The sequence below is a fragment of the Corvus hawaiiensis genome, chromosome 1, assembly GCF_020740725.1.
Source record: "Corvus hawaiiensis isolate bCorHaw1 chromosome 1, bCorHaw1.pri.cur, whole genome shotgun sequence".
NCBI classification, from domain to species: Eukaryota; Metazoa; Chordata; class Aves; order Passeriformes; family Corvidae; genus Corvus; species Corvus hawaiiensis.
Window position 1 is genome coordinate 95251127 of NC_063213.1, and position 14641 is coordinate 95265767.

Consider the following 14641-nt stretch of genomic DNA (forward strand, 5'->3'; position numbering starts at 1 on the left):
GACGGCCGAGGCGAGCGGGGATTGGCGGGCGTGCCCCAACACAGAGCTTCATTCACAAATTCGATGAAACAAAGGAGTGGGCGAGCCGGGCCCGTGAGCGAGGGGCCAATGGGCGGCCGGGCCCGGGCCCACGGCGGCCTCGGAGCTCGCACGGGGCGGCTCCGCCGCGGGCTCCGCGTGGGCCGGGGCCGCCGGCGCTGAGAGACGGCTCCGGACGGGACCCGAGCCGAGCCGAGCGGGGCTTCTGTCCTGGGGCGGCCGGGGGTTCGTCCCGGCCGGGAGCTGGTGGGCTCGGTCCCGTCTCGCAGTACAAGTTCGGCAGCTGCGACGCGGTCGCCGCCTCTCACGGACACCGGGAGCGCCGGGGAGCGGCGACGATCGCGGTCCTGCCGCCGCTGCGGACCTCGGCCCGTGGCGACCACCCCGCCCGGCCCGGCCCGGCCCGCCGCACCCCTCCCCGGTACCCTCCCCAGATGCCCGAGGAGAGCGGATAGAGCCCGAGGAGGATGAAGAGGTACCTGGACCAGCAGGTGCCGTTCACTTTCCCGCAGGTGAGTGGCGGCTCCGCCGGGCGGGGGTTCCGGGCTGGGTCCGCTCCGGCCGGGGACTCCGCTCTGAGCCGCTCCTCCTGTAGCAGCCCCCGGGTGGCGGAGCTGTGCTGGGCGCTGGGAAGACCCCCGGGGAGCCGGGCGTGCCGCCGGCGCAGGACTCGGAAGGTGAGGGGGGCCGGGAGCGGAGGGAGGGCTGGGGGTGGCGGGGGCGGCTGGGCAGGGACCGGGTCCTCCCCCCGCGCCTCCTCCCCACCTCCTCGTTCCGCCGGCACGGCCGCGGCTGGAGCATCCCGCTGTCCCTCCGCAGCTGAGCATCCTTCCCCTCTCCCCGCAGAGCTCTTCCAAGACTTGAGGCAGCTCCAGGAGACGTGGCTGACTGAAGGTAGGCTCCTTCCCCCAGCTTTGGTTGGTTTTGATCGTCTTTGAGTTGTTTGTCTTTTGAGGTTTGTCCCGCTCCTTTGCTGTGTTTGCCTGGCTCCAAACAAAAGTGGTTTTTTCAGACTTGCCAACCTCTGGCTTGTGTAAATTAAGACGCTGAATGACACTATTGTGCTGGGCATTTGCTTATGAATGGGACTTGGCTGCTCGCCCGCTTTCCTGGGTACAGTTTTCGCTTCAGGCTATTTGTAACTGCTTCGATTTTATGCTAATTTGTCACTTATCTTTGTTGGTTGCCAGAACGTTGATACTTTCTTAAACAATGAAGTAGTCTTTTAATTTGGGGAACTAAATGCTTCCCTTATTTTTATTTTTTTAAAAAATATGATCCTTTGTGGGGACCTTGCTGGAATTTACACACTTTTCAGTTTGGTGTCTTAATTATTTTGACTTTGAACTTCAAGGACAACTTCGAATGCCAGGGAGTCACATTAATTCCAAGTGAAACTAGTTTTAAACATGGTGATTTTGCTCTAATTCCAGCACTACAGATGGTCCATTTTCTAGAAAATTCAAAACACGTCCTCAAGTACAGACTCTTGATAAATACAGAAGTGCTCATTGTGATCTAGGTACTTTAAAATATTTAACAATAATGATATAAAAATATGCATGACATTTTGAACAGGTTATTTCCTCTAATTTTACCACAGGTGAGGGACAATCTTCTCAAACAATTCTTTTTTTTAAGCCTTCGGAAAGGTATTTGCCAGCTAAGTAAGATTATTAAGGAAAAACAAAATCAAGTGTTTTATGTTCATTTCAAACGGAACTGAAATGAGTTGACATCGATCAGGCAGTGTTTCAGGAGTGTGAGGATTGCAAGGACGCAGTGGGAATTACCCGGAGGCTGTTTCAATATTGAAACGTGCACGTAACTTACATCAGAGCAGGAAAATAGGTGTTAATCGCTGGGCATGTAACAGAGCTGCTGAATGTGCACACAGGCTCGAGATTGAGTTCTTTCAAATCCTAGAAGAACTCGAGCTGCCAATTAGTTTGCCTCTGAACTGATTTTTGGTAGACTTTCAATTTTAGATTTTCTCATGTTTGATGATATTTTTAGCTCACCAATCTAAAGGATTTGCATAGAATCTCTGGCAGTATATTTTTCAGTAGCAGAGTGTTTGTAGGATGAATTTGGAAGTCCCCTGTGGTGAAGGGAAGGTCCCCCATGGGCTCATAGCACTGTAGAGAAAGAGGTGCTCTGCTTTTATCCAGGATTAGTAAACGATGATGCAAACCTTATTGCATGTTTTTGGAATATAGGCAGAGATTTTTTTTATTATTATTTTTCATAGCTCATAGCATCTGATCAGAGTCCAAGTGAAATCCCTGAGAAATTCAATATGTGTTTTAATATTCTAGTTTATGATTTTAGACTGCATGTCGGGAACTGGTTTCTCCCATTGTTACTCCCATTTCCAGACTTAAAACAAGAAAAATGACCCTCTGAAGCAAACTGCCTTTTGGTTTTTTTCTATTCACCGTTATGTCAAAATATTTTCCTGAATGGTGAAAATATTTTTTACTGATGTCCTGTGTGTGTCTCCACATTAATGTTTGTTCATGAGATTGGGGGATCAAAACACTGAAGAGCACCTTCCTAAACAACAGAGAAGAAAAAGTGAAAACATGAAATATGTTATTTATTCTCTTCCTATATCACATTTAGTTTTAAAAAATATTTATTTATTTATTTACAGTTCTTGGTGTTACTTTTTAAATAAAAGAGGAACAAACTTAGGAAGGAAGCAAACTAGAAATTAGGCATCAGCCAAAAATGTTAATGCATTTAAACCACATATACACCTGTTTATGTGTGTCGCTACATGTATTTGTGTGATTTCAGTCATAGAGGTATCTCTTTGTTATCTTTTTAAGATATTTTTACTAGTGTCAATTAACACCTGATTTCTCGTTTTGAGAGTCAAAGAATAATTCTGCATATAGATGCCTCCTAAAAGAAACATATGCTGAAAAATCCTAGGCCTGGTTACTAAAAGTCTAGTTTTCTTTTGCACCATTTTTACCAGGATCTGGTAGACTGCATGGGTGTGAACCTGGCAGTTGGTAACTGTATGGAACTAATTTCAAGCCCAGTAATTTATAGAAGTGCATCAGCATTCAGAGAAACAAAAAAGAATCTTCCTTGGAGAAGAGTGGCCGAGGCAGGTACCTGAGATGGCTGCAGGGAGCAGATTCACCTCTCCAGGTGTCCCTAGGCAGAAAATTTGAGTTCCAGTGCTCCAGCTCTTGGAAGTTGTGTGGGAAATGGTGGGGTCTGTGTTGGTGCCTGAAGTCTGAGTGACTGGAACAAGACGAGATTTGGGCTTCAGATGTGATTAATTATCCCAGTTCTTCCAAGTATAGGTGTTGGTTTGGGGAGAACAAGAAAATACCTGGGTTGCAGAATACATGAAGTAGGTAGAGAATATAAAAATTGGAATAGTCTTTTGGCAACTGTGTCTTCAGCCTTCTAGCACAGGACTGTAGCTGTCTGCAAATGTCACTGCCCAGCAGTGAGGCTGGATGCTTTCACTCCAGCCTTGCCCTTCATTTCACATCTGTTCTGTGGCCTGTTGCTCTCAGTATTTAATTCACTTTGTGACATCACCAGTGGCTGTGAAGTCCAAACTCTGCTCATACAATATGATCCCAATAATTTCTTCTATTTCCATGTTGCTTTTTAAGGATAATTCATAGAATTAATTTTCTAGATTTTTTTCCTCAGTTGCCCATCTTTCATTGTTTATATTTCCAGTTTGTTGTCACACAGGTTATTTGAAGGAACAGTGATTGCAGAATGAAGGTTTGGCCAGCTCCATTCTCATTCCCCACCTGTTAGCACAGTGTTACTCCCTGAGGTTCATTTTTGGCATGTCTAGTCTAGCTTAGTTTGAAGTGACTGGGATTAGTGGGCTTCCATCCTTTATGTCCCTTAACTTTGACTAGATCACCTCTGTTTCAGAGCTGACAGAATGCAGTCTGTTGTCCACTCTGCAATAATGAAAATTGTAGGTTTGTCTGTTGTGTTCTAGCAGCAGAATTTCTTTCAGCAACAGTGACAGATTTTATGAAATAACAACAATCTCCTGCGAGCTCTCCCTTCCCTGCAGTAAAAGGGATGTAAAAGTAATTGTTAGAAGTAATAAAATATGGGTAAGATTGTCCCCAGGGTTTCTCCCAGGACACACAGGTATTCATTAATCCCAAAGGGAAACTCTCCGTAGTCACTAAAATCATCCCAGCAGAAAGCTCAGATGTTTCCTGCATTGATTTATTTCTGCCTTACTGTTAATTATGCTGTACAAAGTGCCAGAACTAACTCTTCCCTCTCTCTTTTTCTGCCTCCCTCCTTTCCTCCTTCCCTCTCTCTCCTGACAGCTCAGGTTCCAGACAATGATGAGCAATTTGTGCCTGACTTCCATTCAGAAAACTGTAAGTAGCATGGGGATAATCATGTCTCCTGGGGGAAGGGCAAATCCAAATTTTGGAGCCTTCCATGCCCCCACCCCAGGCAGTTTCCCCCACATAAACTGAAATGAAGCACTTTTTCTGGTTGCACTTGTTTACCTCCTTTCCCCAGACGTGGCCCCGCAGCACAGCACAGCTCGGTCTCTGAGTCATAGATCTTATTTCTTTCTCTTTTTGACCTAGAACTGAGGAGAGGGATGGTCCCACATTTCACTCTGAGTGAATTAATGAGTCAGATGTAATGTGATAGCCTGTTCCAGCTATTAGGGGTTGGGAAGAATTGGCTGCTCCTAACACCTCCAGCTTCTTGAAAGTTCCACGGAGTTCAGTGTAATGGAGAGAGCAGGTTTTTTCCCCCCTGGACCCAGCTGACCCATCAGTATTTTTAGATGGGTTGTATACATCCATACACTGGGAAGGGCTGCTACAGGGGAATGTAGCAGACACAAAAGACTCTTTTCTCTTCTGGCCCTTCCTTGGGCCTGGGCTGTTTGCACAGGTGCAGGAGTGTCATGCTCGGAATGCTGAATCCACTGCAGGTGTGTGGAGACCACTGGGTCAGGGCATTCTCCCCTCTCTCAGTCTGGGCAGTGCCCAGAGCTGTTTGTGGGTGGGTTCCTCTGCTCCAACTCACGGCAGCCACAGGAGCCAGGTGTGCCTGAGGAGCAGCAGGAGCCAGAAACAACAGAAGGCTCTGGAATCTTATGGATTTATTTATGTACATTGATTCTGTCACTTTTCTGCTGTGGGATGAAATCAAAGACAGCCAAAAGGAGTCAGGGTTTTGGAGGAAGGGGCAGATATCCCCCTCTTGGTGTGAGAATTAATTTTGGGGAAGGATGTTTACAATAGAAACCTCCTGTGCTATGAGAGGCAGCAAAGGCCTTTTTCTGACCCTTTTAGCTGTCTGCTTGCTTCTGAAGGGACACTTAGAACTTTATGTGAAGGAGAACTAGCTTGAAAATGGCTGGTGCATGCAGGGCTCGGGTCACTCCTGAAATAAACTCAGCAAAAATATGAGGGCTTGATGGATCAGGATGTTACTTCCCATCCTTAAAAGCAGTCACAGTGCTGAACATCCCAGACCCAGAGCAGCATCATGTGACTTAAAGAGGTGGAAGGAAGCTGGTGATGCAGGACTGGATCTGGTCTTACTAAAAGATTTCAGCTTTGATTTGGAGGGCAGATCCTTCCCTAGTTTGAAAAAGTAGCCTAGACATATCTACCTCTCTGGGGTTACTTTCCTTCCTAAACATCAGTGACCTCCCAACAGCAGCAGCAGAGCCCACAGGCAAAGGCAGAAGATGCTCAGCCCATCCTCCAGCCAGGACAAGCCGTTCTGAGCAGCTAGGAAGCAAGTTTTGTCCCCTGCTGGATTGAATGAAGCATAAGAAGTAAATGCCCACATCCTACTTCCTGGTGCTGTAAACTGCAACCCACATTTGTTATTCATGAAATTCTGACAGCCCAGAAATATCCCTCCTTGTCTGCGTCAGGCTTTTGCCACAGACCATGCACTGAAAATGGAAAGAAACCTTTTTACTTTTTTTTTTTTTTCCCTTGGACTGTCACTGGTGTTTTGGATGAGCAGAGCAGTTTTGAGATTCCTCCAATCCCACATTCAGGGATGCTGGACAGTTTGCATAGAAGAGATTCAGCGAAGGGACACCTGCATTTGAAAATGCCTGATAATCATAGCTCCCCATAAAGAAGAAAAGTGTTAATTTGATCTTTCCTTTCTCTCCTGCAGTAGCTTTTCACAGTCCTCCTGCTAAGATTAAAAAGGAGCCCCAAAGCCCCTCAGAGCCCACACTGTCCTGCAGCCATGAGCAGCCATTCCAGCACAACAGCGAGCAGTGCCTTTATGCCAGGTAAAGTGGCTCACACAGAGGAGGGACAGGAGCTATTCTGAAATCAGGTGCTGCTGCATTATCCAATAATGGAGTGTGTGCCAGCAGCCCTGTCTGTGCTGAGTACAGGCGAGCAGTGGTCAGCAGCTCTGGCCCCCAGCGAGGGCGACCACTGGGCACCTCAGGCCTGGGTAGACCAGCTCTGGCCTTGCCTGTGTTTCATCCTCCCTTGTGCTGATATTCAGCAGTCTTTGACATCTGCCACATGCCTCTCCCCATTGCCTTCCAAAACCTCCTGTCCCACACCTGACCCCACCGCCCACAGTGCCCTTGCCTGAGCTGTAGTGTGGCTTCTTCCAGCACAGACACCTTCCCTGGCTTCTGCTTGAAGGGTCGTGTCCATCAGTCAGCAATCAGACAGCAGGGAGTTTATGCTGAGTTTTCTGGCCCAGGTGGCTGCACAGAGGGACAGAGCATGTTTGACAGGTTCCCAGATGCTGCCACAAGTCCTTCTGGAGAGCTGAAATGCTGCAATATCTGTTTGACTGTTCCAGTGCCTACGATCAACCCAGACAGTCCCCCAGCCCAGGAGTCCTGATACAGCCACCGCTCCAACAGTTCCCTAGACAGGACAGGAGCTTCCTGACCCCTGTGGGGCCACCCCACTCCACACCCAGCTGTGGATACCTCAGTGAAAACAGGTGAGTTATTGCCAGGAGGAGGCAGCCACTGGCAAGGATTGCCCTCCTTGGTGATGAAGGGAGGAAGGGCTGCAGCACCCAGATGGAAATGTTCTGTTCACAGTGATTGCAGGATCCCCTCCTGTGGGACCCACCGCTGCTGCCTGGGGTGTGAAGCCCATAACCTTAGCCCTGTCGGGTTCTGTGAATGATGGGCTGTGTAGCAGCTACCCTTGGAAACATCCTTCCCTGGGGTCCCTTCCTCGCCCCAGCCATGAGTGAGCTCCTACAGCTCTAGGAACAGGCTGAGGAAGTTTCTGTCCTTCAGCCAGCCCTGTGCCAGGGCTGAAATCAGAGGGCCAACAAAGTCTCAGCTGTCTCATGTCCTCTCCCTTCTTAGCTCTGCATACCAGCCACCTGTGGAGATGTGCCATTCCTTCCCATCCTCCCAGGGCATGGCCCAGGAAGACCCCATTGCCTACCAGTGCCAGCTGCCCAAGCCCTGCCTCCAGTACCCCCATCAGGGCTTCAAACAGGAGCACCACGACCCACAGTACGAGCGGGCAAACCAGGCAGGCAGCAGCCACCAGTACCCAGCAGCTGTGGTGGTCAAGCAGGAGCAGGTGGATTACATGTACGACTCAGGTAGGCAGAACTGGCCCTTTCTGACTGCGTGAACCAGGCATCAGTGGGGTGAGCAACTCCTTGGTGAGCATCCATCACTGGTGCTCTTTGAGCTTTGAAGCAGCTCAGTATCAGGAGCAGGTGCTGCCTGGGGAAGTGGCCTGGGTAACTGGCTATGTAGCAGGAAACCAAAGCAGTTCTGTCTGTTCACTGCAGCCAGGATAAGGCTGGGACATTCACCATGTTCTGGGAAAGACTTCCTGGTAGGGAGTTGAAAGTTCAGCAAGATAGGAGGTAGAAGGTGGTGTTAAACCCATTTGAACTAGATTAAAGCATGCTTTTCCCCCTACCCACAAGGGAATAAGTAGCCAAGGGAGACTCAAAATTCATGATTAGCCCGCTCACACCATCAGAAATAAAGAAAAGGGTGTTTCCAGTTTCACAGGGAACTTTTGTCTTCAGGGGTACTTGTGAGCTGGAAGGTTGCAGAAAATAAGTGAGGTCAGCTTTGAAGAAATCATACTGAAAACAGTCTGTAACTGGCAGAAAGGCAGGGATCAAATATGTTGGACCTTGTACAGAAAAACTGTCTTGGATCCCTGCAGCAGAAGGTCCCTCTAAGCACTGGCAGAGGAAAAGGGCTCTGGGTGGGCTCAGCTCAGTTCCAGGGTGCTGCTTGGTGTCCCTTGGAGGATCAGCTTCCACCTGCTACTTCCCATAGAAACAAGATACAGAGATTGCAGGGGATGACAAGAGAAAAAAGTTTATAATGCCAAAACTAGCTCTCTAGATGCCAGATCCACCAGGTGATCCTCTTATTTTTCCACAAGGGATAAATGTTATTTTTCTGGCAGACCTGTCAAAGGCTCACTACCCTGAGATCACAATACCCTCTTCCAGAGGGAATGTTACTTCTGGTTTCCTGGTATTTTAATGGACATCTTGAAATGTTTCCTTTAGCAGAAATAAACACATAAATAAAAAGCTCCTGTGAGGGTATCACTGTGGTGATATTGATATTACACTTTCACCGGGTCCTTCTGTTCAGAAAATGTGCAAAGCCAGAAGAATGCTTTTTGTGAGAGTAGTTTATGATTGTAATAACACCCAGTCTGTCAGCTCAGAGTATTCTTCCCTCAGCATCAGCAAAATCTCTGCTGGAAGCAATGGCCAGACACAGGTGTGTGAGGGAAATGTAAGGTAAACCTTTCCAAAGCTCCCAGTTACAGCTCCTGCTTCAGCTGTGTGCAGTAAATAAATTTGATTCAGAAAACACAAGATACAGAAGACACAAATTGCAGTGCACAGGCAGCACTGTACACTGCACACAGAATCATGAAAAGGTTTCCTGCTTGTTTTTAGCAAAGGCTGGTTTTGTTTTTATGTTGTCTAAAGTGCTTGTGAGAATGCCCCATCATGGTGTGAGAAAGCCAGGGAGACTTGAGACATCTGAAATGACATTTGTGAGACTCTGCAGAAACATTCAGATGCCACTGCTCTCCATTCACATCATCATAGTACTCCTGGGAAAATGCAATGCCTTCTTACCTCGGAAAACAGCAGAAAAGTGTGTAGTTATCTTAAACTAAGATGAGAGAGAGGTTCAAATTAAGCCTATTGTCCATGATTTTGTATAAAAGTGATGCAGAGGTGACTGGCTGGCTATCCTGGCTGCTCTGAAGGATGGTGTGTGATAGGGCCACAAAAACTTACTACTCTAATTCGTGATTGGGAGGGTAATGCAAATGAAGTTGTAGTTTCCAGTCTGCCACTAATCCTTTAGGAGGGCCCTAAGAGGACGTTGGTCAGACAGCTGCACTCACCTGTCCACCTTTGCAGAGCAAGGCCATTCTGCCACCTGTGTTTTTAAATAAATGAGTTTGTTAATTGTTCTGTAGATGTTCCTGACTGTCCTTCCATGTATATAAGTGCTGAGAGTTATCCAAGCCATTCAAATACAGAAGATACATTAGGTAAGAAACATTCCCTGCACAGGATCACCCTCGGTACTACCCTGGCTGGCTGTGACTGCTGATGTTGCTTTCTCTTTCAGGCTGCAGCTATGACAAGCAGATGAGGTCCTTTACTGATGATGTCTGTGTTGTTCCAGAAAAATTTGAAGGTTGGAGAAAGAATGGCTTGGAGTTTTGGTGTAAGATAGGGTTATTCACCATCTTAGCCAGCCACTTGACTGGTGTCTACATAGTTCATTACACTGTGTTCTTGCAGGTGTGTTCGTACCCAGATTTTTTGGTATTCCACTTTTTGAGCTTTCTTAGCAGCAACCAGGCCTTGTAGCATAAGTAGCTTAATTGTGACGTAGAGCAGGGCTGCTCTGGGAAGAGTTGCTTGTGAATTGGCCGCTGTTTTGTGTGAACTGAAATACTCCTGGTCAACATTTGTGAAATTGTGAAAAGTGCTGCTTTTTTTTTTCTTTTCTTTTCTCTTTTCCCCAGTGGTTTTTGCACTGTTATCCTTAGAAATGTCCTGTTTGTTCTTCTCAGCAGGAGACATCAAGCAGGAAGCCGGAGGGTACCGGGAAGGACCCCCATACCAGAGACGGGGATCGCTCCAGCTCTGGCAATTCCTTGTGGCCCTGTTGGACAATCCCACCAATTCCCACTTCATTGCCTGGACTGGTAGAGGAATGGAGTTCAAGCTCATTGAGCCAGAGGAGGTGAAACCATCAAGGTTCTCTACAGGCTCAGGGGAATCAGCCACTGTTTCTGGGGCTGCAAATTCTAAAGCAGCTTTTCCTCTGCCCCGTGAAGCTTCTGCCTGCCAGTGGCACTCACTAGAGCCTGCAGCAAGTCAAGGTTTTTAGAAGAGGTCAAAACACTTGAGTGACACAAATACCAGGTTTAAGAAAGGCTGCTTGTATGTAAGTTTAGAACCTCAGCTATGCAGTGAGTCAAATTACCCACTGCCTTCACTTCCCTGGATACTTCACTCTCAAGCTTGCAGTGACCTGTGCTGTCTTTCGTGCTCCATACTTGAGGCTGACATTGAGGTTTGGAGTTTTGAACCCCAGCGATTGCAGCAGTTTTCATAAGGATCTGGAAGCAGATAAATCCTAATCTATTTCAAACTGACTTTAACTGAAGTGTAATTTCAAATGCTGCCATGTTCCAGAAAAACCAGTGGTACCTGACAGTACCTGGGAGATGTGTCCATAATATCTGTTCATATCTAGTTCCAAGTAGAGCTGCATTTAGCACCGTTCTTGCTACATATCAAAATTTATGGGCACTTTCAGTGCAGATGAGTTGTCTTGGCAGGTTGACATCGGGTTACAACAGATTTCTGAGTGTCATGGACAAAGCTGAGAATCGTGTAGGAGTAGGAAGGCAGAGGTCTCTTCCAGTGTGTGCCCTCGTACTTGGTCTCCTGATAAACATGGGGCCCTTGAAGATTTAGTGTTACAGAGCAGCCCTTAGGCATCCTCAAGCTTTCAGAGTACTGGAGAGTGAGGAGCAGTGGTGACAGCAAATGAGCTCTGTAGTGGCCAGAACTTCTCTGTGATACAGAGTGCTTGAGTTCTCCTCATGTTAAAAAGCTGCTAAATTATTGATGAGTCTATTATTTAAATGTCTGTGTGTCGTGGTACCATCCATCCAAAGAGAAACAGCTGGATGGTATTTTTTTCTCTTGGGCTGGGTTCACAGACATTCCCACAGTTTGGTGCTTTATTCTGCAGGTGGCCAGGCTGTGGGGGATCCAGAAGAACCGTCCAGCCATGAACTATGACAAGCTGAGCCGATCACTTCGCTACTATTACGAGAAAGGCATCATGCAGAAGGTCAGTTTGCAAAGCAGGGGAAAACTTTATGCTTTAAGTGATGCTCCTCTTGTTTGAGACAGGAAGTCCTACAGACAGAATGTCCTTGAGCTAGCCAGGCATCCCAAGCTTGCTCTCCCCAAAACTTCTCTTTGCTGTAGTTAATGGAGAAGCTGTGAAGGAGCTGAATGTAGGCAATGCATGAGTGTCGGGTGGAGTCGCGGGAGACAAGCACTCAAGGCGTTGTGATCAGCGAGTCTCGTTTATTGTAATAATCTACACATACTTATAGTGCTACTAATTAGCTCATACATATTGCAAAAGCTGAGCTCCTTATTGGTGGGAGCTATTCCATGAGATCTGCAAACATAGGGGTCTTATTTTCCTCTTCCATATGGTTTCTTTCAGCTTACTTATCTGGACTTACATCCTGTTATTTATACAACTTCTTGCTCAAGGATTCAGTGTCCTTGCCAAGTCTGCATCTTTACTAAGCCTGCTGTGTCATCATGACCTTTGCTTTTTAGCCATTCTTCAGAAAGACTCTCAACACATGAGAAATAAAACAAAGAGGGAATTATGATTTCTTTCTTTTTTTGTATATGTCTGCAGTCAGGAGAGTTGCAGTTTATGTAGCTTCAAGGAGATATAATCAGTCCTTCCTCTTGTGAGAGAAAGGCAGCCTGGATCTGGGCCCCGTGTGGTAGGGATGGTCTGTGGCACACCCAGAGTGTGTCTCAGTACAGACTGTTCAGGGACTGCTGCTGCTGTTGTTACCTGGACAAAGAGTCAGCTGGCAGCATCCCAGTTCCCAGGAGCTGTTCCAAGGGAGGCCAGAGCAGCAGAGAAGAGGACAGCACAAGGAGAAAATTACAACTCTGACACGTCTCAGGGCAGGCAGATGTTTTTGTAGGCCTTCCCTGGTGCTGGGGAGCACTGCCGAGTGCTTCCCTGGGCCTGCAGCATTCCCCTCCCCTCATCTCGTCCCTGCAGGTGGCTGGGGAGCGCTATGTGTACAAGTTTGTGTGTGAGCCTGAAGCCCTGTTCTCCATGGCCTTCCCCGATAACCAGCGGCCAGCGCTGAAGGCAGAGCTGGACCGGCAGATCAGTGAGGAGGACACGGTGCCTCTTTCCCACCTGGATGAGAGTGGCTCCTACCTGCCAGACCTTGGGAGCTTCCCTCCACAGCTCTACAGCAAAGGCTACACGTACTAGCACTGCTGGGAGCACGCTGTGCCACACGTGGCTGTGTACAGAAGGAGATGGCTGGTTAGTATTCAACTGGTATCAGCATTTTTTCAGGCCAGCAATAAACTCTGAACACCTGCTTTGGTCAGGACAAGTGTTCAGGTACACAAGTGGATAATCACCTCACAGCAGACAGGGCTCTTGTGTGCTTGTGATAAAACCCTCTTACTGTGTCAGGATGGGGCATGCTCTCAGCTGTGCAGACATCATCCGAGCAGCAGAGCTACAGCTGCAGCAGCAGCTCAGGTAATTGGTGCCTCTAGCTGTATCACACCTGTCACAGTCCCTCTCATTGCAGAGGGAGGGGATGCTGTCCCACCAGGTTTTTTTCCAATGTATGAGAATGCTACAGTGCTGCTGCTGACTCCATTCCTCCATGACGTGTACTGAACCTCTGTAGGACCTGCCTTCAGCTCTGGCCAGAGGAACTCACTCAGAAAGGCCAGCTTAGCCTTCTTCCCAGGATGGCTGCAGGGCAATGGTCACAGATCTTATGCCTTCCTTGGGGAATACTCGTTGTCTCGTACATGCATGCTCCTGCCTTATCACCTCCTTGCTCATGCCAGGAGTTTCTGGTATTCAGGCACTCTGAGCAGGGTAGGTGGAGGCCTTGGCCAGGATTAGAGTAGTCCTGGAGTACATGGCCCAAAGCCATGCAGGGGAATTACAGAGGAGCTTGATTGCATTGGTCTGGGGCACAGGTCAAAGCCAAGGCCATGTTCAGGTAGAGGGATTGTGGGAAGCAGCAAGGCCTGAGACACCAGCTCAGCGTTGTGTTGTGGCTTTTCCAAACTGAAAAACTTCTTCAACAAACATTCTCAGGATCTTTGAAGAGCTGCCAGGCTCTTGAGTGTGCCCATCCTGGGCTTGGCTAGAAAATCACGTGAGGCAAGAGAAGAACCTGGTGGAGGTGTGATTAAAAAATCCTATACAAAGTAACCTAAACCATACATAGATCTTAATATAGGAATTCAGACTTAAACTCCACAGATATTTGCATGTTTGAGGGGAATTCAGATGTGTTGAAAAGGCAGCTCTCTCTGCAGAAAATGCAGCACATGCAACTTGACTAAACTGGCAGGTTTTCCACAACAGTAAATATTTATAATGGGCACCACATCCTCATTAAGAGGTGCTTCATTTTTTAATTAGCAGCTCCACCACATTCCTAGCTGGACAAGACACAGTACAGTGTACCCATACAGAAAAAGTCTGTTTCCTACTGCTTCAGAGTGATGTTTTAGTTGCTGAATACAGAGCATTACCAATCCTGCCAGCATGGTAGCCTGTAGAGAAAATTCTGTATATTTGATTGAAAGCCTGATTTCCCCTGATGACTCTCCCCTGCATGGCTAACGCCAAACCCTCCCAGCCTCGTCCCTGACTGCAAGAGCCATGAAAGGCAGCATTCCCTGCCTGAGGAGAGGCCAGAGACTCAGAGCAGTCTGCTCTGCTGATGCCTTTGCAGGCCCTGTGCAGAGACTTGGTGTTCTGACAGTTCCTGACCCTCCTGCCTTGCCCTGCACCTTCCTGGCCAGCACAGTTCCTGTGGTGTCCCAGAAGTGAGGGCGAAGGGGAGCCCTTCCTTTGGTATAAGCTGCCTTTACTATTTATGAGTGTAAAAATATTATAATTAATAAATTGGTCTGTCTTGGGCCAGTGCAACTTCACTGATTCCCTGACTTATCCTCCTTTACCTTCTGAGCTTGCTTTGCACATCTCCACACCAGCTCACAGCTTTGGGAATGTGATCCAGAGGGATCAGGGATGTGTGTTTACTTCTGAATCTTGATGGGAGCTCAAGAAATGAACACTGCAAATACACTCTGCATTTCCAGTTCAGCTAGACTGAGAGGAAGCTGGTATGGGAGTAATAGACAAGAGTCCTAAATTTCTGCTGCTGCTCCTGAAAATGACGAGGAGCTTCCAGGAGGGAGATAAACAGCTCCCACACAACTCCATAGAACACTCCCACAGAAGCTTCCGTAAGTCAGA

At 47.7% G+C, this 14641-nt stretch overlaps 1 protein-coding gene across 3 annotated transcripts; it reads left to right on the top strand.

The window, feature by feature from the left end:
• The first annotated feature begins 424 nt into the window (after positions 1 to 424).
• On the top strand, positions 425 to 14320 carry ETV4 (ETS variant transcription factor 4). 3 transcript variants are annotated; one of them, XM_048316072.1, is made up of 12 exons: positions 425 to 551; positions 635 to 716; positions 886 to 933; positions 4377 to 4430; positions 6217 to 6337; positions 6871 to 7017; positions 7397 to 7641; positions 9519 to 9593; positions 9674 to 9742; positions 10125 to 10297; positions 11318 to 11419; positions 12392 to 14320. In XM_048316072.1, the coding sequence occupies exons 1-12, from the start codon at positions 507 to 509 to the stop codon at positions 12611 to 12613; spliced, it is 1383 nt and encodes a 460-aa protein (XP_048172029.1). In that variant the 5' UTR covers positions 425 to 506; the 3' UTR covers positions 12614 to 14320. The 3 variants fall into 3 exon arrangements, with proteins under 3 accessions (XP_048172029.1, XP_048172036.1, XP_048172045.1); XM_048316079.1 differs by having other exon boundaries at positions 10128 to 10297; XM_048316088.1 differs by having other exon boundaries at positions 638 to 716.
• Positions 14321 to 14641: the final 321 nt, after the last annotated feature.